We start from the raw sequence: 23,514 nt of genomic DNA, 5'->3' as shown, positions 1-23,514 counted from the left end.
ACATTCTACTTCAAAAATGTCACTAGCCTACATTTCACTTAGTGTACTGCAGCTTTTAAAGCCAGGGAAAGACAACATGTATGCCGTATCATCACCATATTTTACCATATCCAACATCTAAGACCATATAGTCTCATATCACAATATTGATATACAATTGATAGCCCACCCCTAATATTGAGTGCCAGAATCTACCGTTTCAATAAATCAACAATGAAACACCCCTGCCACTTTACACACTTGGTCTGACCCCCCGGAAACCCCCTCCAGAAACTACCAAGTGCAAGTGGTACACTCCGCATCTCTGGAGTTCCGGTTTTGGAGCGCACCGCAGTACAGACAGAGACGACGATTCACATGTAGCAGCACTGGTGACAAACAATTCATTCGTGAAAAGTAATAAATATACATTTAATTGCCAAGATATGTCTCTTGTCTTTTTATTTTCACTGAAATGTTTTGTGTAAATGAGTCGCTATGTATGATTAACTCAACCCAGGTCCTTACACATCAAGAGCGAATATATGGCACGAAATTGCGATGCGAGTTTTGACCCACCTGTCAATCACAGCCACAGATGTGTACACGTCGGAAGCGAACTACTGAAAAATCGACCGTGGTTCGAAAAAATAAACACCGCAATAACGCTCGGCGAAACTTCGCCGTTGGTATGCACGGTTGCATTGACTGATATAGGTTCGGATAATATTATTGACGTGCGAATTAATCGCACGAAAAAAACGCTCCCGATGTGTAGGACCTGGCATCATCAGAGCCTGAGGGGGAGAGAGAGCTGCGGTGATACACGGACAACTTCTCAGTAATAATCACTTTAGCCTTCTTGTCATTATATTATGTTGCTGTCTTGCTTGTTGGTGTTTCAAGAGTAAATATCTCCACTCCACAGACATGTTGAGTTACAGCAGCCAGCCTGCTAGTGCGCTGCAACCTGTGGACACATCCGCCTACCCTACGCAATCACATCGTTTACATCCGACGGGCTACTGTCAGCAACGCAACATAAGCAAAAATAATTCAATTTAGCTCTCTGTCCATTTTGTTGTGTTGAAGCTAAGCACTAAATGAGTGAGTACAGTAGTAGGGCATCTCTCACCTTTGAGAGAGACTGCATTTCACTCAGTAGGCTACCCCTAAAGTGAGAGTTTATCAAGCAAAATGACGAGTTAATTTACTTTTAACATCGCACGCCCTGCGATGTGACTATTGCGCATGCGCACATCGCGATGACGATGTGTAAACGATATATCGTGCAGCCCTACTGCCAATGACATATTAATATGTCAAAAAATGATTTTTTTTTTTCACCGTGGGATGTGCATCTAACCCTTTTACATCTCTTATATAATTATTGGAGCCACCGAACGTTTACAACCCATTCCACCGACCCACTAAGTGGCAACAGTGCTCTCCTGACTAGAGGAAGGCAAGCAAAAAGCAGCCATTCTCATGAAAATGGATGGGGGAAAACGCTTTCGTTTTCGCGCTGATTGCTGGCGATGCGGGATTGCAAATTTGCATAATAGATTACAGGTGGAACACACTTTGAAACACGCAGCATAAATATGACCAGAATCGCAAAAGCTTCTCTCAACCAAAACTCCAAGAAGCGAGCGAGTCCATCCAGACTTCCTCAAACAGCGGCCGCGCAGACAGGCAGCAGCAGCAGCAAAGCAGTGAGACTGGTGACAAGCTTGTGACGGCCGCTGCAGCCAAGAAGAACGCCCACGGAGGGAGGAGTTGGAAGCAGAGGGGTGTTTCCTGCTGTTATGGAGGAAATTACTGTTCAAAACTATTGTTTAGATGTCTGACGTCTTACTGATGCCAAAAATGAATGGTTAAAGTGACTGTTCTATCGAATTTCACAAAAAGCTGTTTATCTCTGAATAATTTTTCTGACGCTGAAACCATGCTGTATTCAACTGCTAATGCTTACATAACTACTAACTCTACAAACTAACTCTTTTAGACAGAGAAAGCACACATTCTATTAGTTCTTTTGAGATATTGTGTGTTCACAAAATCTTAGCAGAAAAGAATCCTCGGGTCTTGAAAGATGAGCCAGAATCCTCAAAAAACCCCTCTGGCAGAAGCTGACTACAGTAAAAAAAAAACGTCTGGCAGTGAATGTGTTAATAAAGTGCAGGAAGATAGAAGATAGAATCATGTTGATAATGTAAGCCTATAGTAAACTATACACAATGCTAATATGATACTATTATTGTAGACGCTATCAGTGTTGTCTGGTGATTATCATTCCAACTTAGAAACTAAGACAGATGTAAACTTGGCCATATTGCATGGTGATACAGATGGGCCCAGCTCAGAGATGCAAAGAAGATGAGGGAACATCAGCGATAGAAGAGCAGTACAGCTGCCTCAGTAATTTCCCTGGATGCACTCCATCCACTATTGGTCCCATAGCCATCCCAGTCAAAGGCAGTGAAGTCTCCACATTGTGCCTCTGCAGGGAAGTGTCCTCCTCCACCAATACAGAACTATATTAAAAAAAGAGTAAAACAAATAAAAACACATAGAGACTTGTGATGTTATACTTGTGATACTTGTTTCCTCTGTCTTACATTAGTTCTGCAGTAACCTAACCCTGGAATACTTCTTTGTTGTAATATCTACCATTACTGACGTACTGCATCAAAGTAGTCACATAAATCAACTCTCACATGTTCAACATTGCCTCTTGTTGGTTTGGTCCCAGAGCAGATGGCAGTGGCAGCACGCTCCCAATTGATAGCTCTGAAGCTGATGTAGCCTGGGGTAAACTCACCTGTAGGAGAAGCAATACATAAATAAATAAATAGCTAGATAGATAGATAGATAGATAGATAGATAGATAGATAGATAGATAGATAGATAGATAGATTGGTCGATCAATCAGTCTACGTCCTGCATGTGTAAAGTTAATGTAAATAAAGATGATTGAAGCTAGATAGATACAAAGAGCTTTCACTGGACAGATCACATGAGCACAGAAACCTGCACATACTGTGCATTAGTACACTCTATATTGTACCCAGATCACAGCAGAAGACAAGAGCAGCACATAGACTATCTGCTAGTACACACAACATGCTCATTTTAAATACTATTACCTCTCACATTAGGTCCATAAAACATTCTTGTGGTGTCTGCATCTCCATGATCATATATGATAGGGAAGGATGGTCCATTATCCGTGAGTTTAGACCCTTCATTGTACCTCACTGGGTAATGCTTGAAATTGCAAAAAATGAATGTTAGTGCTATTTTCCTACAGCAAACGTGAAACATTATACATTCAATCATTAAACTAATAGTACTGCAAATAACTTTTTAAATGTAGTGCTTTTACCAGTTAAGTGCTGTAAAATAAATGCTGTAAAATCAGCTGGGATGCATATTCAAAAAAGAAAGCTTGTAGGTTACTACTGGCTCCAGGCCTGCTCAAAAGAATAGCAACCCTGCATTATAAAGGAATAGTTCACCCTGAAATGAAAATTCAGTCATTATCTCCACACCCCCCATACCAGTAGAAAGTAAGGGTTGTTAGTCCATACAACAGTCCTGGAGCTTCCCATTTTAAGGATTTTTAATGTTTTGATGAACCAAAACAACCCCAATCCAAGTCAGAAACACAACAGCACTGTGAGGCTGTTGGAATTCAAAAACCTTACTATCAACACTTAACTAGCCTGCACTCCACTGTACTGTACTGTACTGTACTTACTGTAGGCATACTGTACTGTACTGTACTCTAATGTACTGTACTGTGCTTACTGTACTATACTACTGTACTGTACTGTACTTACTGTACTGTACTGTACTGTACTGTACTGTAATGTACAGTCAACCTAATGACATCATCTATGTAGCAGCGCCCAGTTGGTGAAAAAGTTAAATGTTCATCTTCCTACCAATTTTAGGTACATTTCAGACTTGAAAGCAGTGTCCTGTCTCGTCTGAGAGGTGAAATGCAAATGAACGAGAGTCATATGATCAAATGTTTCATGTGAGTCATTCTGATTGGTGAGAATGAAATATTTGCCTGATTTAAATCCCTGTTCACTCCCTGTTAAGCTCAAGCCTTGCAAGTCAACTCAACAGTTCATCCTTTAAAGTGATGATACAGAAGATTTCAGTTTTGTTCTCTTGGGTGACACCTATTGGCGATGAGTGGTAATTGCAGGTGAGATCCAAACTGTTATTATGTGACATTACTCAGTTTGTTCAGCCATAGTAACCACGCGTAATGCTAGCAGAGACCGGAAAAAAAGTAGCTTGTTATCCTTCACACAAGAGTTGTCAGGAACCTACAGTAACCTACAGAGTGAGTCTATTGGGTTAGCTCCGCCCACCCTGTGTCACTACAGACATCAAGTTCATAAATGCTGCAATACTGAAAATGCAAAGGCTTCCATCAATGGGCCATACGCTCAATCACCATTGTGTTAACTCACTATCAGATAGATAGTGACTTAACAGACATTTATTTAGATGGAAATCTTCTGTATTATCACTTTAAGGAAAAGGGAATGAGTAGGAATACATTTGGATAGGAACATCATCTTTCTTGTAGGCTACTGGTTACATACATAACCCAAGTGCAGAATGTATTAAGGCACAGTAGATCTTACTGAAAAGAGTCCAAAGAGGTTCCCCCCATATGTGGGTAAGAAGCTGCTGGCTGTGTGGTATCGTAAGATGGCTGTGCTTGTCCAGTTCTCCAGTGGGCTGTTGTTGGGAACATGCCACACTGACATATCACTTGCAGATAAGTCATAGTAGCCAGGATTCTGGGAAAGAAAGGCAACAAGTGAAGCAACCATCCCTGTGTAGTAATTTATTTCAACTGGACTTTAAAGCATTGATGTTTTTCTCATGAACGATGTTTGTCAGTCAGTATCGTCAGTATAGTCAGGGAACCATCCACTGTACCCCACCTTGAAGTCATCAGAGGTGGCACTTTCGGCCGTTCCAAAGACGTTTCGGTTGGCCCAGTTTCCATCTCCTCCTGGCAGATTAACGTTGTCCCCCTGCTGGCTGGACCAGCGGTCACCCACTGTACATTTGCCATACATGTTGTTCTCATGTACGCTCGCCACCAGGGTCCAGCCACCGCCTGCAGTGGTCATGTCACAGAAAGTCTGGTAGACCGTGCCATGAGCAGTGGTCAGGTAGTGCAACCCATCTAAATGAAGGAAAACAGAGGAGTGTCATGAGTGACAATGTCTAGTAGCAATCACAACTCCAAAACCTAATCAGGAGGGCTGGTCAAATCATTGGCATGCAGCCCCCATCTTCTCTCCAGGAGATTTTCAAGGAGACAGCGAGGAAGCAGGGCCTTAAAATCACCTGCGATCCAAACCACATCCTTCATACAGAGTAAGATGAACAGGTATACATTTTCTTTTGTTCCACTGTCAATCCAACTACTTAACAGTAAGAGATGATATATTGTAGAGCATCTGTGCAATACCTAACATTCCAGTTTATTATCCAATATTTTCTAGGGCATCGGTGCAATATTTAACTTTTCAATTGATCATCAAATCTATTTCTTGGGGGGAGGGGTAACATTTCCTTTGTACAGGGCATTGTGCAATATTAGATAATATTCTTGGTGTGTATGTTTTTGATGTAGGGATATCGGTATTGAATGTTAATTGTAGTTTGATTGTGCATGCACTGTGTGTATATGTGTGCTATGACGTCACCTACTGTATGTTCTCTCAAATGCCCAAGACAAATTTCTCCTAAAGGAGACAAGAAAGGCTAATAATCTAATCTAATCTAATCTAAAATGGATTTGATCAAGATCACCCAAATAATAACAATGAGATTACTGATGTTGCACTGCTCTGAACACCAATTCACCTGTGTTAACATCAAATTCATCTTTTAGTCGTTTGCAGCTTCTGGAACTTCTGGGCTCAGCACCTGCACAGAAAAGATCAGATTCTGATTCATGAATTCTAGCATCACCACCACATGTATAAGTGTTTGTCAGTTCAGTCTTAAAGGTACAGTAGGCTGCTTTTTATAATGTGTTCATCAAACACATAATTTTAGTGATTAAACAGGAGAGCAGACAGTATCAAAGAAGTTATTAGAGTTAGAGGAACTGTAGGTTAATGCCATACCTGACACATGGTGAACAACCAGGGGAAGGATAACAAGAAGAATGATCCATTTTTCCATGACTGAGGAGACCAAAAGATCAGTTACAACATTCTGACCCAAGTTTTAGATGTTTCAATACTGCCATTATGTTTCAATACTGCCATTATGTTTCAAACTTTCAATACTGCCTATGCTAAACATCCATTTGTTCAACAAAATGAAACTATTTTATGCACTCTTTTTGTCAAAAGCAATTGGATTAACTTAGTTTAGAGACCATTTCTTGTGACTTACCTGGCCAAATGTGATACACAGAGAAAGACAAAGCAGCTCTTCTTCTCACTAGACTGTACTGTTCTCTGATGGATGAAGAATGAGGGAAAAGGAAAATGTTGCATGATGTGTTGTCCCACCTCCTCCTTTATAGCCAACCAACACATTGAGTGGCCAGCAATGGTGACACTTTCAGTGAAAGCTCACAGACACAGTGATCCATCTGTCTGTCTGTCTGTCATACTCTGCATACTTCAGTGAGCTGAAGACTGGAAGTCACAGTCACGCAACAAGCATTAGATCAAAACCAGTGCTGCTACATGATTAATTACATAATGACATGTCTGGTGTAACCACTTTGAAATTTAAAACATTTCCAAGTTGCTGACAAGTTGGCGACTATTTATAAAACCCTAACCCTATAAAACTGTAAAGGAAGAATCTGGAGCACACGGGTCACTGGTGAGAAGGTTTCTTTTTAATAGGCTAAGTGCACCAACGTTGCGACGCAACGCGTCTTCATCAGGGTTAACCCTGATGAAAAATATATATATATATAATGTATATATGAAATTTGTTTCATACCTAATTTCCTAATTACCAGAAGGCCACCAGATTTGCATAACCTGATCAGCCCGTGACGTCAGTCAAGTGTAAGTATGACATCAGTTATGACGTCAGTTCATCCTAGTACATATAGCGAGGGTTCTACGTCACCTCCCTCTCTGGCGGATCATAGCAGCAGCTGGCATCACGGCTGTTCATCATCTCCTCTGAAGCTGTCGTTTGGCCCACCCACCTCCCCAGTCCACCACCAACGAGTCTTGACTCCCAAAGAATTCCCCACGGGGGGGATTCTCTATCCTAGCCTATTCAGATGCCCTCCTCTCACCTCAAGAGGAGCGCCACCTGGCAAGGGAGTCATACGCCAAAGTAGTTGCCATGCTTGTCATTTGCAAAATAAAGCCGCTTGGCCTCTCATGATTGAAATATATATAATATATATATATATATATATATATATATATATATATATATATATATATATATATATATATATATATATATATATATATATATCGTAGTCTCTATATTTTTCTATTACTTTCTAAGAAACTGCAATTTTATTTTATAATTTCAATTGAATGTAACTCAACAAGCTCCAATATATTATCATGTGGTGAAAAGGTAAGTCAATAGGTTACCAACAGGCTACTGAAAATGAAATCAGTACAAGCACAGCACATTTTAATAAATTGCAGGAAGATAGACAGTAAATAGAAAAAGGAGCTTCTTGATGCTTATAGAATGATTTAATAAAGAAGTATTGTACAGTTATACTTATTCAGTTAATACAAAGTACATCTTCAAGATAGGACAAGGGCACAAGGGACGCAACGCGTTTCAACCTCTGCTCTTCGTCAGGCTGTAAGAAGATAGACAGGAAAGAATTGTTGATAATGTAAGCCTATAGTAAACTATAGTTTACTCTACAGTGCAGGCAATGCTAATATGATACTATTATTGTAGACATATCAGTCTTGTCTGGAGTTATCATTCCAACTTAGAAACTAAGACAGATGTAAACCTGGCCATGGTGATACAGATGGGCCCAGCTCAGAGATGCAAAGAAGATGAGGGAACATCAGCGATAGAAGAGCAGTACAGCTGCCTCAGTAATTTGCCTGGATGCACTGTAACCTGTGTTGGTCCCATAGCCAGTCGCATCAAAGGAAGTGAAGTCTCCACATTGTCTTGCCTCTTGAGGGAAGTGTCCTCCTCCACCAATACAGTACTATATTAAAAAAGAGTAAAAAAATAAAAACACATAGAGACTTGTGTTGTTATACTTGTGATACTTGTGAAGACTTTCCTCTGTCTTACATTAGTTCTGCAGTAACCTAACCCTGGAATACTTTGTTGTAATATCTACCATTACTGATGTACTGCATCAAAGTAGTCACATAAATCCACTCTCACATGTTCAACATCGTTGGTCTGGTTCGAAATCGTTGGTCTGATCCCAGAGCAGATGGCAGTGGCCGCACGCTCATGGTTGATAGCTCTGAAGCTGATGTAGCCTGGGGTAAACTCACCTGTAGGAGAAGCAATAAATAAATAAATAAATAGCTAGATAGCTAGATAGATAGATAGATAGATAGATAGATAGATAGATAGATAGATAGATTGGTCGATCAATCAGTCTAGGTCCTGCATGTGTAAAGTTAATGTAAATAAAGATGATTGAAGCTATAGATGCAAAGAGCTTTCACTGGACAGATCACATGACCACAGAAACCTGCACATACTGTGCATTAGTACACTCTATATTGTACCAAGATCACAGCAGAAGACAAGAGCAGCACATAGACTATCTGCTAGTACACACAACATGCTCATTTTAAATACTATTACCTCTCACAGAGGGTCCATAAAACATGCGTGTGGTGTCCGCATCTCCATGATCATATATGATAGGGAAGGACGGTCCATTATCCGTGACTGCATATCCTTCATTGTACCTCACTGGGTAACGCTTGGAATGGCAAAAAAGTGAATGTTAGTGCTATTTTCCTACAGCAAACAAAGTGAAACATTACACATTCAATCATTAAACTAATAGTACTGCAAATAACGTTTTAAATGTAGTGCTTTTACCAGTTAAGTGCTGTAAAATAAATGCTGTAAAATCAGCTGGGGGCATGCATATTCAAAAAAGAAAGCTTGTAGGTTACTACTGGCTCCATTCAGGCCTGCTCAAAAGAATAGCAACCCTGCATTATAAAGGAATAGTTCACCATGAAATGAAAATTCAGTAATTATCTACTCACGATAATGGGGGGGGGGGGGGGGGGGGTTGTTAGTTAGTTAGTTGTTAGTTAGATTGTTAGAAAGTAAGGTTTGTTAGTCCATACAACAGTCCTGGAGCTTCCCATTTTAAGGACTTCTAATGTTTTGATGAACCAAAACAACCCCAATCCAAGTCAGAAACACAACAGCACTGTGAGCCTGTTGGAATTCAAAAACCTTACTATCAACACTTAACTAGCCTGTACTCCACTACTGTACTGTACTGTACTTACTGTACTGTACTGTACTATACTGTACTGTATACTGTACTGTACTGTAATGTACAGTCAACAATGACATAATCTATCTAGCAGCGCCCAGTTGGTGAAAAAGTTAAAGGTCCCATTCCGTGCAAAAGCTGTTTTTACTTGTAAATGCATATATACTGCTGTCATCCCTTCCTGTAATGAGTGGTCACAACCTCAGAACTGCCAGAGTTGGATTTGTCCCTATACAGCTTCCCCCTGCAGTCTCCTTCAAGCCACGCCCCTTACACTCTGTTCCCCCAGACGGGTTAATGTGATGTCACTTGGGTCCTTAAGCATTACTGCGTGCGGTCTCTCTCACACAAGCTACCTGCACCATTTTGTCTATAGCCACAAAATTAACACTTCTAGCTGGAGCGACGCCAACTGTACGTGATCCAGCAACTGCAGAGGTGCATTCAGTAAGTCTAGGCATTTTGAGATGTCCTCTTTCGCGTAGCAACCGTTAAGTTAGTGATAGCTTGTTGCTAACGTTAGTTGTGGACACAACCTAAAATGCTGGTCCACAGACGCTAATCTGATTGGCCGCTGAGAGCCTGGGGCGGGCTCTCCCTCAGCGGCCAATGGGAACTGTTAGTTCTGAATATATTATAGAAACAGACCATTCTTGGGACGCAACGAGATGAGGAAGTGACAACTCCGTCAGGGTTGCTATATTTTCGACAAATTAATCCAGAATCATGTTTTATGGACCAGAGAAACACGTTTTTAAGAGGTTACAGCTGCACGAATTGGGACCTTTAAATGTTCATCTTCCTACCAATTCTAGGTAAATTTCAGACTTTAAAGCCGTGTCCTGTCTCGTCTGAGAGGTGAAATGCAAATGAACTAGAGTCATATGATCAAATGTTTCATGTGATTCATTCTGATTGGTGAGAATGAAATATTTGCCTGATTTAAATCCCTGTTCACTCCCTGTTAAGCTCAAGCCTTGAAAGTCAACTCAACAGTTCATCCTTTAAAGTGATAATACGGAAGATTTCAGTTTTGTTCTCTTGGGTGACACCTATTGGTGATGAAATCCAAACTGTTATTATGTGACATTACTCAGTTTGTTCAGCCATAGTAACCACGCGTAATGCTAGCAGAGACCGGAAAAAAGTAGCTTGTTATCCTTCACACAAGAGTTGTCAGGAACCTACAGTAACCTACAGAGTGAGTCTATTGTGTTAGCTCCGCCCACCCTGTGTCACTACAGACACCAAGTTCATAAATGCTGCAATACTGAAAATGCAAAGGCTTCCATCAATGGGCCATACGCTCAATCACCATTGTGTTAACTCACTATCAGATAGATAGTGACTTAACAGACATTTATTTAGATGAAAATCTTCTGTATTATCACTTTAAGGAAAAGGGAATGAGCAGGAATACATTTGGATAGGAACATCTTTCTTGTAGGCTACTGGTTACATACATAACCCAAGTGCAGAATGTATTAAGGCACAGTAGATCTTACTGAAAAGAGTCCAAAGAGGTTCCCCCCATATGTGGGTAAGAAGCTGCTGGCTGTGTGGTATCGTAAGATGGCTGAGCTTGTCCAGTTCTCCAGTGGGATGTTGTTGGGAACATGCCACACTGACATATCACTTGCAGATAAGTCATAGTAGCCAGGATTCTGGGAAAGAAAGGCAACAAGTGAAGCAACCATCCCTGTGTAGTAATTTATTTCAACTGGACTTTAAAGCATTGATGTTTTTCTCATGAACGATGTTTGTCAGTCAGTATCGTCAGTATAGTCAGGGAACCATCCACTGTACCCCACCTTGAAGTCATCAGAGGTGGCACTTTCGGCCGTTCCAAAGATGTTTCGGTTGGCCCAGTTTCCATCTCCTCCTGGCAGATTAACGTTGTCCCCCTGCTGGCTGGACCAGCGGTCACCCACTGTACATTTGCCATACATGTTGTTCTCATGTACGCTCGCCACCAGGGTCCAGCCACCGCCTGCAGTGGTCATGTCACAGAAAGTCTGGTAGACCGTGCCATGAGCAGTGGTCAGGTAGTGCAACCCATCTAAATGAAGGAAAACAGAGGAGTGTCATGAGTGACAATGTCTAGTAGCAATCACAACTCCAAAACCTAATCAGGAGGGCTGGTCAAATCATTGGCATGCAGCCCCCATCTTCTTTCCAGGAGAAGCAGGGCCTTAAAATCACCTGCGATCCAAACCACATCCTTCATACAGAGTATGAGCTGCTGCTGTCAGGCAGAAGGTACAGGTCACCAAACCACATCCTTCATACAGAGTATGAGCTGCTGCTTTCAGGCAGAAGGTACAGCTCACCAACCCACATCCTTCATACAGAGTAAGATGAACAGGTATACATTTTATTTTGTTCCACTGTCAATCCAACTACTTAACAGTAAGAGATGATATATTGTAGAGCATCTGTGCAATACCTAACATTCCAGTTTATTATCCAATATTTTCTAGGGCATCGGTGCAATATTTAACTTTTCATTTGATCATCAAATCTATTTCTTGGGGGGAAGGGTAACATTTCCTTTGTACAGGGCATTGTGCAATATTAGGTAATAGTCTTTGTGTGTATGTTTTTGATGTAGGGATATCGGTATTGAATGTTAATTGTAGTTTGATTGTACATGCACTGTGTGTATATGTGTGCTATGACATCATCTACTGTATGTTCTCTCAAATGCCCAAGACAAATTTCTCCTAAAGGAGACAAGAAAGGCTAATAATCTAATCTAATCTAATCTAATCTAAAATGGATTTGATCAAGATCACCCAAATAATAACAATGAGATTACTGATGTTGCACTGCTCTGAACACCAATTCACCTGTATTAACATCAAATTCATCTTTTAGTCGTTTGCAGCTTCTGGAAATTCTGGGCTCAGCACCTGCACAGAAAAGATCAGATTCTGATTCATGAATTCTATCATCACCACCACATGTATAAGTGTTTGTCAGTTCAGTCTTAAAGGTACAGTAGGCTGCTTTTTATAATGTGTTTATCAAACACATACTTTTAGTGATTAACAGGAGAGCAGACAGTATCAAAGAAGTTATTAGAGTTAGAGGAACTGTAGGTTAATGCCATACCTGACACATGGTGAACAACCAGGGGAAGGATAACAAGAAGAATGATCCATTTTTCCATGACTGAGGAGACCAAAAGATCAGTTACAAGACTTACAACATTCTGACCCAAGTTTTAGATGTTTCAATACTGCCATTATGTTTCAATACTGCCATTATGTTTCAAACTTTCAATACTGCCTATGCTAAACATCCATTTGTTCAACAAAATGAACAAAACTCTTTTTGTCAAAAGCAATTGGATTAATTTAGTTTAGAGACCATTTCTTGTGACTTACCTGGCCAAATGTGATACACAGAGAAAGACAAAGCAGCTCTTCTTCTCACTAGACTGTGCTGTTCTCTGATGGATGAAGAATGAGGGAAAAGGAAAATGTTGCATGATGTGTTGTCCCACCTCCTCCTTTATAGCCAACCAACACATTGAGTGGCCAGCAATGGTGACACTTTCAGTGAAAGCTCAGACACAGTGATCCATCTGTCTGTCTGTCTGTCTGTCATACTCTGCATACTTCAGTGAGCTGAAGACTGGAAGTCACAGTCACGCAACAAGCATGAGATCAAAACCAGTGCTGCTACATGATTAATTACATAATGACATGTCTGGTGTAACCACTTTGAAATTTAAAACATTTCCAAGTTGCTGACAAGTTGGCGACTATTTATAAAACCCTAACCCTATAAAACTGTCTTTTGCATCAATGCATTTGGCTTATTTTTTTTATTACCAGGCAAGAGGACGTACAGCTTCATGGGTGGAGTTGATAGGCAACTCTTCTTCATTCCAAACAAAGTTTTGATGTGGAAATGGCAAGAGGAAGAAAAACAAAAACATGATCCAGACAGTCATCATTATGATACTCTTTGTCTGGTTAACACTCAAACTTCCATGTGTTTCAACTGATTTAGGACAAACAACATTCTGCTTTTTTGCACCATATACATTTTATAAACTTCAAGATGGATTGAAGCTGGTCTCACTCATGCCAGTTGGACAGTTCAAATCCTTCGTTGATTATTACCAACAATGTTTTAATTAATTTCAGACTAGCTATAAAATTAATAACATGAGATATGTTTAAAAAAGTTGTCCCTTTATTTTGCTATTGTCTATTATTGTCTATTGTCTATTATTGTACTGTATTATTGCTATTCTGTAAACAGGTCACAAGATGTTTTTCCTCTGTAAATAAAGGTTACTGTTTAGAGCACCTTTATGTCAGTGATCTCATTCTAGTGTTGCTCATAAAGAAAATCATTCACTAGTGACTATTTAGACACATTTGTCATTCATAAATGTCACCACAACATCAAGTTAAAACCCCTTTCTTGTCACGCATGCTTTTTTCCCTACTAAAAATCTCTGTGTGGTGGGATATTAGACTGATGTTGGACTGTAAAGCCTCCAGTGGTTTGAGATGGAAGTCTTCTTTATTCCTTCTTTCTGCACTTTAGAAAGTGCCAACAAGGATTACTGATCTGGTGATTTGGGAGGCCATGGAAGGAGTTGCACTTCAACTTTCTGTCCATGAAACCATTCTTGAATGTGTTTAGTAGAAGGCATTCTTCTTTGGCCCTTATAAAAACACACAGAGCAATCAGACCCAATTTCGCCTTTTTCACTTCCCACCCAATTCACGCATAAGTTGTGTCTAAAAGGCAGGAAGTAACACAGGTGCAAGCAGAACATTAATGAGGGTTTCCAACTTCCAATCCTTTTGGTGATCCAGTGCCGGGGCCCTCGTTACTGTTTTGCTTGTACCTGTGTTACTTCCTGCCTTTTAGACACAAAATGGGTGAATTGGGTGGAAAGTAAAAAAGGCTAATGACTCCCATGGCTGCTGCAAATACACTTACTGTTATTCTATGTTTAACATTTAGCAACAATGTGAGTTGAAGGCATCCTTTAGATTTCACCTGCTTTAAGCACAATGCATCCACATGCAGGGAAAAGGGTGAAAGGTGACTCATCAGACCATAGCTGAGCAAAGGTTCCTTTGGTCAGGTGTCCATGTGTTGTTGCAGTATGAATTACCATACAGTAGTGCTAGACTAGCAAAAATAAATAAATAAATAAATAAAACAAATCTGTTGCTCATCTGTTGTTCATCTTGATCTATTGAGACTAACTGGTACCTTCTATATTTTTGTAGCAATCTGTGATCATTTAATCAAGATGAAAAAGAGACCTATTACTAGGAGACTTCTCTGAGACAAATGAAATTGAATTGAGAGCATCATTTTAGCAATATTTGAGAAAGTTAAGAGACGAACATGAGCGCATTCAGAGACTTTCATGAGACAAATCTGAGAAGTATGATACATAGAAGAGATCTTATTGTATATCCAATGTCTCGTCCTTGACTCATTTATTTCTCTTAAATGTCTAACTGAAGCTATGAGAAGGTAGCATGATTTTTTAGCCATATTTGAAAAATATGAGAAACAATTAAGAATTTAATTAGTTAATAATTAGTCATTAGAATTAGCTGTAATAAAACAAGCATAAACACTCTTGAGTTTAAGATCAACCACCTTAAAGTGGCAAAAGTATATAAATCATTTTATTGTCGCGTTGTGTCTTTGGTTTCATTCATCTCCAGGTGCAGTTGATTTGGTGAATGAGTCGGCATTGCTGCTGATTGGAGCACAGCTACATCACTCTGCCTACAAGAGGCACCTCATTTCAACATGGCAGCAGAGTTGTACTGGAGTGTGAGACCACACTCTCATTCGCACACCAGCTCATTCTGTCTGGTTGTTTTCATGCATTTGGTGTATGTTAAGATAATTGTAAAGTCATGTTTTGTTATCTTTGTGTGTTACAGGAATGAGATGCTACTCTTTGTGTAGGGTCCAGCAGTGCCAGCCAAGGAGGTAACATCAGGTATTGCTGAGGGCTACGACCCCCTAGACTGCGGGTCGTGACACACACACACACACACACACACACACACACACACACACACACACACACACACACACACACACCCACACACACACACACACACACACACACACACACACACACACACACACACACACACACACACACACACACACACACACACACACACACACACACAGATATATATATATTATATATAGATCCATATATCTATATTGATCTGTTTAATATCCATAACATGACTAAAATAAATGTTGCTTATATATATATATATATATATATATATATATATATATATATATATATATATATATATATAAGCAACATTTATTTTAATCATGTATAATAATAATAATAATAATAATAATGATTGGATTTATATAGCGCTTTTCTAGACACCCAAAGCGCTTCACAGGAATCATTATTCATTCACACCATTCGTACCAGTGGTGGTAAGCTACGGGTGATGTAGCCACAGCTGCCCAGGGGGAAGACTGACGGAAGCGTGGCAGCCATTTCGCACCTATGGCCCCTCCGACCACCACCAACATTCATAGACATTCATACCCATTCATACGAGGCAATGAGGGTTAAGTGTCTTGCCCAAGGACACAACGACAACAGCTGGGAGGGAGCGGGATTCGAACCGCCAACCCTTGAGTCATTGGCCGACCTGCTCTACCTCCCGAGCTAATGCCGTCCCGTATGTAATGGATATTAAACAGATAAATATTGTACAACAATATTGATCTGTTTAATATCCATTACATTTATATAAAATAAATGTTGCATAATATATATATATATATATATATATATATATATATATATATATATATATATATATATATATATATATATATATATATATATATATATATAAAAGCAACATTTATTTTAGTCATGTTATGGATATTAAACAGATCAATATTGTAGTCTATATTTTCATGTCCCCATACAGGCCTTATGGTTGAGATGAAATCCTGATTTATTTGGGCTAAGTCTGTCTATGCGACAGAACACCCCTATTAACCCCTGGGCTAATAGGGTTAATTCAGTTTATTGGGATCTTTCCAATTTCTTTTAGTCATGTAACGGATATTACGCAGATCAATATTGTAGTATATTTTCATATTATGCTGTCAGAAATTGCATTTTATTTTATGATTTCAATTGAATCTAACTCGACAAGCTACAATATATTATCATGTGGTGAAAAGGTACGTCAAAGGTTTACTATTGTACTGAAAATGAAATCAGTACAAGCACAGTACATTTTAATAAAGTGCAGGAAGATAGACAGGAAAGAATACTGTTGATAATTATAAGCTTAGATGACCAAGGCAAATAACTGACCATGAGTCAGTGGTCATCAAAACACAGGTAATAAATCAGGTGTCCTCTAAAAATGTATAGGTGTACACATAGATAATCTTCTCTGCTGGAAAACACATATTGACAAACCGTGCAACAAACTGCAGCAGAGGCTTTGCTTTTTAAGACGGCTGAGGTTGTACTCAGTGAGCAGCCACATCATGTTGCTGTTCTACCGGGCGAGTCTAGAGAGTGTGATCAGATATGGACTAACAGCATGGTTTGGTAACCTTACTGTTCAACTGAGAAGCAGGCTGGCCAGCATGCACAAGGCGGCCATGAAAATAATAGGTAAGAAAGAATATGAGCCCATACAAAAACTCTGTGAGCGAGCAGTAATCAAACAAGCAACAAAAATCACTGCAGACTGACGACGCCCCCTCTTCTCTGAATATGAAACTCTGCCATCAGGCAGGAGACTCCGGGTACCAAAGTGCAACACAAACCGCTTGAAGCTTTCCTTTGTTCCAGCCTCCATTAAGTTGCTGAACCCTACAAAACGTTAGAGCCTCCATGTTGTCACTGTAAAGGTCCTTGTTATGCGTTATCTGTTTTTGGTCTTGTATGAAGCCCTATGCACTACTATCTCAAATGCTTCTACCCTATGATACGATTATTGTTTAATTGTTTTATACAAAGCAACGGTGTACTTGCCCATGACAAATCCCCCCCGGGGACAAATAAAGTATAACTAACTAACTCACTAATAATGTCTTAGACTGTTTTCAATAATGAAGACTACTTCTCTAGTCAATGTCTGATTAACCATCCCATTCACTAATCCATTGTTCCTTTCCATTCATCTCTCTCTCCTCTGCAGCAACTTCAGGTTCAGGTTACATCAGCAATTTATAAATATGCACGCCCCCTTTATCCCTGTCCAATCAATGTCTCCCACGCTTTCCCTCTCTTCGGCTGCTGGCCAATCACCTAAATGAAGTTTCATATCAGTCTTCTCGCATCCTGATCTGCAAAGTTCTAACTCACCTTGTGTCACCCATAGCTGCTGAAATCCTGCATAGCAGTCGATTCGCCCCACCTCCTCCCCTGAACACCACCAATGTCATGGCTCCAATAGAACTCCCTATGGGGGTTCTCTATCCTATAAATCTCTGACGCCCTCCTCACGTCTCAGAGGAGCGTCATCATACCATGGAGTCATACACCAAATCTAAGTGTTGTTTGTTTCATCATTAAAGTTTATTGTACTTTCCTTCTCTCATTATTGAAACTAGTGTAATATACAGTGCACACAATGGTAATATGATACTATTATTAATATAGACGCTATCAGTGTTGTCTGGAGTTATCATTCCAACTTAGAAACTAAGACAGCTGTAAGGGGGTGGTGGTGCAGTGGTAAGCGCTGTCGCCTCACAGCTCGAAGGTCCTGGGTTCAATTCTCACCTGGGACGCTGTGAACGATGAAGGAATGCGTGCCCGTCCGCATGTCCTCGAGTGCCCACCGCCCGGGTGGGGTCGTCAAAGGGCCTTTCTGTGTGGAGTTTGCATGTTCTCCCCGTGCCCCCGGTTGCTAATGTGGTTGCTCCTCTGGTCGTTAAGGGTGCCTGTTCAGAGGGAGGGGAACCGGTTGGAATAGCGTGAACCTCCCACGTGCTATGTCCTACCAGTGAAGCTTCCCCTGTCAGGTGAAAAGAAGCGGCTGGCTAACTGCCCATGTCTCGGAGGAAGCATGGAGCCAGTTTCGGCTCTCCCCAGATCGGCAGAGGGTGGAGTAGCAACCAGGATAATTAGCACTAAGGGGGATAAAAATGGGATAAAAAAATCGGGGGGGGGGGGGGGGGTTAAGGGAGGGGGGGTTAAAAAATAAAATAAAAAATAAACTAAGATAGATGTAAACTTGGCCATATTGCATGGTGATACAGATGGGCCCAGCTCAGAGATGCAAAGAAGATGAGGGAACATCAGCGATAGAAGAGCAGTACAGCTGCCTCAGTAATTTCCCATAGCCACTCCAGTCAAAGGAAGTGAAGTCTCCACATTGTCTTGGTGCACCTTCAGGGAAGTGTCCTCCTCCACCAATACAGAACTATATTAAAAAAAAAGAAAATATGTAAAACCAATAAAAACACATAGAGACTTGTGTTGTTATACTTGTGATACTTATGAAGACTTTCCTCTGTCTTACATTAGTTCTACAGTAACCTAAACCTGGAATACTTCTTTGTTGTAATATCTACCATTACTGACGTACTGCATCAAAGTAGTCACATAAATCCACTCTCACGTGTTCAACATCGCCTCTTGTTGGTCTGGTCCCAGAGCAGATGGCAGTTCTCATAGTTGATAGCTCTGAAGCTGATGTAGCCTGGGGTAAACTGACCTGATGGAGAAGCAATAAATAAATAAACAAATAAATAAATAGATAGATAGATAGATAGATAGATAGATAGATAGATAGATAGATAGATAGGTCGATCAATCAGTCTAGGTCCTGCATGTGTAAAGTTAATGTAAATAAAGATGATTGAAGCTAGATAGATGCAAAGAGCTTTCACTGGACAGATCACATGAGCACAGAAACCTGCACATACTGTGCATTAGTACACTATTGTACCAAGATCACAGCAGAAGACAAGAGCAGCACATAGACTATCTGCTAGTACACACAACATGCTCATTTTAAATACTATTACCTCACGAAAAGGGTCCATAAAACATGCTTGTGGTGTCCGCATCTCCATGATCATATATGATAGGGAAGGATGGTCCATTATGGTTGGAGTGCAGACCCTTCATTGTACCTCACTGGGTAACGCTTGAAATTGAAAAAAGAAATGTTAGTGATACTTTCCTACAGCAAACACAGTGAAACATTACACATTCAATCATTAAACTAATAGTACTGCAAATAACCTTTTAAATGTAGTGCTTTTACCAGTTAGGTGCTGTAAAATAAATGCTGTAAAATCAGCTGGGGGGATGCATATTCAAAAAAGAAAGCTTGTAGGTTACTACTGGCTCTATTCAGGCCTGCTCAAAAGAATAGCAACCCTGCATTATAAAGGAATAGTTCACCCTGAAATGAAAATTCAGTCATTATCTAGCTTGTTATCCTTCACATAAGAGTTGTCAGGAACCTACAGTATGGTAATCTACAGAGTGAGTATCTAATCTATCTAACTCTTCAGATCTAACTATCAGATAGATAGTGACTTAACAGACATTTATTTAGATGAAAATCTTCTGTATTATCACTTTAAGGAAAAGGGAATGAGCAGGAATACATTTGGATAGGAACATCTTTCTTGTAGGCTACTGGTTACATACATAACCCAAGTGCAGAATGTATTAAGGCACAGTAGATCTTATTGAAAAGAGTCCAAAGATGTTCCCCCCATATGTGGGTAAGAAGCTGCTGGCTGTGTGGTATCGTAAGATGGCTGAGCTTGTCCAGTTCTCCAGTGGGCTGTTGTTGGGAACATGCCACACTGACATATCACTTGCAGATAAGTCATATTAGCCAGGATTCTGGGAAAGAAAGGGAACAAGTGAAGCAACCATCCCTGTGTAGTAATTTATTTCAACTGGACTTTAAAGCATTGATGTTTTTCTCGTGAATGATGTTTGTCAGTCAGTAGAATCAGTATAGTCATAACCCTTTCTACAATGTTGGTCGTTTGAAGCCAGATTTAGAGGAATATTTAATTTTAAATTAACATTAGACTGTTGTGATGTCATTATTAAGTTTTAACCATCAATTTTAGCTCCTTTTCTCATTAGGGTAAATACTGTATGTTTATTTGGAGATTTTTGTCAATTATATGTGCTGTTATGGTTATTAGCTTAGTCACTCACTTCTACTAGCTTCTACACTATTTCCAAAGGAGGAATCCTCAGGAGTAATTCCCAAAGTGGGCCGCTGGGGGTCACTGTCTCACAAAAAAAAGCATTCCCAAAGTGGCCCGCTGAGGTTCACTGTCTCAATCATTTTTTTTTTTCTGCAAGCGACCCACCAGCCCACCGGCCCACCAGGATTTGTCCCGGTGCTCCCGATAGCAAGGCCGACTATGGCAGGTATACATTTTCTTTTGTTCCACTGTCAATCAAACTACAGTAAGAGATGATGTATTGTAGAGCATCTGTGCAATACCTATTCCAGTTTATTATGCAATATTTGCTAGGGCATCGGTGCAATATTTAACTTTTCATTTGATCATCAAACCTATTTCTTGGGGGGAGGGGTAACATTTTCTTTTGTACAGGGCATTGTGCAATATTAGGTAATATTCTTGGTGTGTATGTTTTTGATGTATAGGGATATCGGTATTGATTGTTAATTTTGATTGTACATGCACTGGGTGTTTATGTGTGCTATGACATTACCTACTGTATGTTCTCTCGAATGCCCAAGACAAATTTCTCCTAAGGGAGACAAGAAAGGCTACTCTAATCTAATCTAATCTAATCTAATCTAATCTAATCTAATCTAATCTAATCTAATCTAATCTAATAATCTAATCTAATCTAATCTAATCTAATCTAATTTAATCTAATCTAATAATCTAAAATGGATTTGATCAAGATCACCTAAATAATAACAATGCAACATCACAATACTGAGGTTGCCCAAAACTGCTGTCGACACCAACTCACCTGTGTTAACACCATAATCTCTTAGTTGTTTGCATCTTCTGGGCACAACACCTGCACAGAAAAGATCAGCTTCTGATTCATGAATTTATAGCATCACCACCACATGTATAAATCTTTGTCAGCTCAGTCTTAAAGGTACAGTAGGCTGTTTTTATAATGTGTTTATCAAACAAATAATTTTAGTGATTAAACAGGAGAGCAGACAGTATCAAAGAAGTTATTATAGGTAGAGGAACTGTAGGTTAATGCCATACCTGACACATGGTGAACAACCAGGGGAAAGATAACAAGAAGAATGGTCCATCTTTCCATGACTGAGGAGACCAAAAGATCAGTTACAACATTCTGACACAAGTTTTAGATGTTTCAATAATGCCTATGCTAAACATCCATTTGTTCAACAATATTAAACTATTTTCTGCACTCTTTTTGTCAAAAGCAATTGGATTAACTTAGTTTACAGACAATTATTGTGACTTACCTGGCCAAATGTGATAGACAGAGAAAGACAAAGCAGCTCTTCTTCTCACTAGACTGTACTGTTCTCTGATGGATGAAGAATGAGGGAAAAGGAAAATGTCACATGATGTGTTGTCCCACCTCCTCCTTTTTAGCCAACCAACACATTGAGCAATGGTGACACTCTCAGTGAAAGCTCACAGACACATGATCCATCTGTCTGTCTGTCATACTCTGCATACTTCAGTGAAACATTTCCAAGTTGCTGACAAAGATGGCAACTATATAAAACCTTAACCCGGTAGAAAATATATTTTGCATCAATGCATTTGGCTCCCCAACAAAGGTGTCAGCAACCTATGGCTGGGGGCCACTTCTGGCACGCGAAAGGTTAACCAGTGGCATGGCAGCACTCAGTAGCAATACGATTAAGATTAAGATTAAACTGGACGGCCAAACCCTGTCTTCATTTGTCACAAACACTCCAAAGCTGTAATGGCTGCATTCTGGAAAGAGAACACATGCAGGGGAAACATTTTGTCAGAGAGTAGAGGAAGTGCAGCCTGGTAAAAACCATCTTGACAATGTGACCTCAAATTCTGTTTCGCTGTACGTAGAGCGAAGCAGAATGTGAGGTCAGGTTCTTAGGTTATCAGGCTTGAGGACGTACAGCTTCATCTAAACGGGTGGAGTTGATAGGCAACTCTTCTTCATTCCAAAGAAAGTTTTGATGTGGAAATGGCATGAGGAAGAAAAACAAAAACATGATCCAGACAGTCATCATTATGATACTCTTTGTCTGGTTAACACTCAAAATTCCATGTGTTTCAACTGATTTAGGACAAACAACATTCTGCTTTTTTGCACCATATAAATGTAATAAGCTCCAAGATGGGTTGAAGCTGGTCTCACTCATGCCAGTTGGACAGCTCAAATCCTTGGTTGAGGACTTCTTTAGTACTGTTCTTGCGTCACCTAGCTGTGATTATTATTACCAACAATGTTTTAATTACTTTTAGGCTAGCTATAATATTAATAACACAAGAGATTATGTTCAAAAAAAGTTGTCCCTGTATTTTCCTATTGTCTATTATTGTCTATTGTCTATTATTGTACTGTATTATTGCTCTTCTGTGAACAGGGCACAAGATGTTTTTCCTCTGTAAATAAAGGTTACTGTTTAGATCACCTTTCTCATTCTAGTGTTGCTCATAAAGCAATTCACTAGTGACTTTCTGTTTAGACACATTTGTCATTCCTAAATTTCACCACAATTGCCATCGACTTAAAAGCCTTTCTTGTCACCCATGCTTTTTTCCCCTACTAAAATCTCTGTGTGGTGGGATATTAGACTGATGTTGGACTGTAAAGTCTCCAGTTGTTTGAGGTGGAAGCTTTATTCCTTCTTTCTAGAAAGTGCCAACAAGGATTACTGATCTAGTGATTTGGGAGGCCATGGAAGGAGTTGGACTTCAACTTTCTGCCCATGAAACCATTCTTGAATGTGTTTAGTAGGAGGCATTCTTCTTTGGCCCATACAAAAACACGCAGAGCAATCATGAGAACA

At 39.9% G+C, this 23,514-nt stretch overlaps 2 protein-coding genes across 2 annotated transcripts; both read right to left on the bottom strand.

The window, feature by feature from the left end:
• Positions 1-2,369: 2,369 nt before the first annotated feature.
• On the bottom strand, positions 2,370-6,213 carry LOC310775785 (intelectin-like; the record flags this gene model as incomplete). The annotated part of the gene is made up of 7 exons (XM_083635919.1): positions 2,370-2,516; positions 2,700-2,803; positions 3,129-3,249; positions 4,650-4,808; positions 4,956-5,203; positions 5,890-5,952; positions 6,156-6,213. The coding sequence occupies 7 exons, from the start codon at positions 6,211-6,213 to the stop codon at positions 2,370-2,372; spliced, it is 900 nt and encodes a 299-aa protein (XP_083492045.1).
• A 1,840-nt stretch (positions 6,214-8,053) lies between these two features.
• On the bottom strand, positions 8,054-11,818 carry LOC310775784 (intelectin-like; the record flags this gene model as incomplete). Its single annotated transcript, XM_083635918.1, has 4 exons — positions 8,054-8,203; positions 10,984-11,142; positions 11,290-11,537; positions 11,809-11,818. The coding sequence occupies 4 exons, from the start codon at positions 11,816-11,818 to the stop codon at positions 8,054-8,056; spliced, it is 567 nt and encodes a 188-aa protein (XP_083492044.1).
• Positions 11,819-23,514: the final 11,696 nt, after the last annotated feature.

The sequence above is a fragment of the Poromitra crassiceps genome, assembly GCF_964638095.1.
Source record: "Poromitra crassiceps genome assembly, chromosome: 4".
In the NCBI taxonomy this organism is placed as follows: Eukaryota; Metazoa; Chordata; class Actinopteri; order Beryciformes; family Melamphaidae; genus Poromitra; species Poromitra crassiceps.
This window is presented reverse-complemented; position numbering and strand designations above follow the sequence as displayed.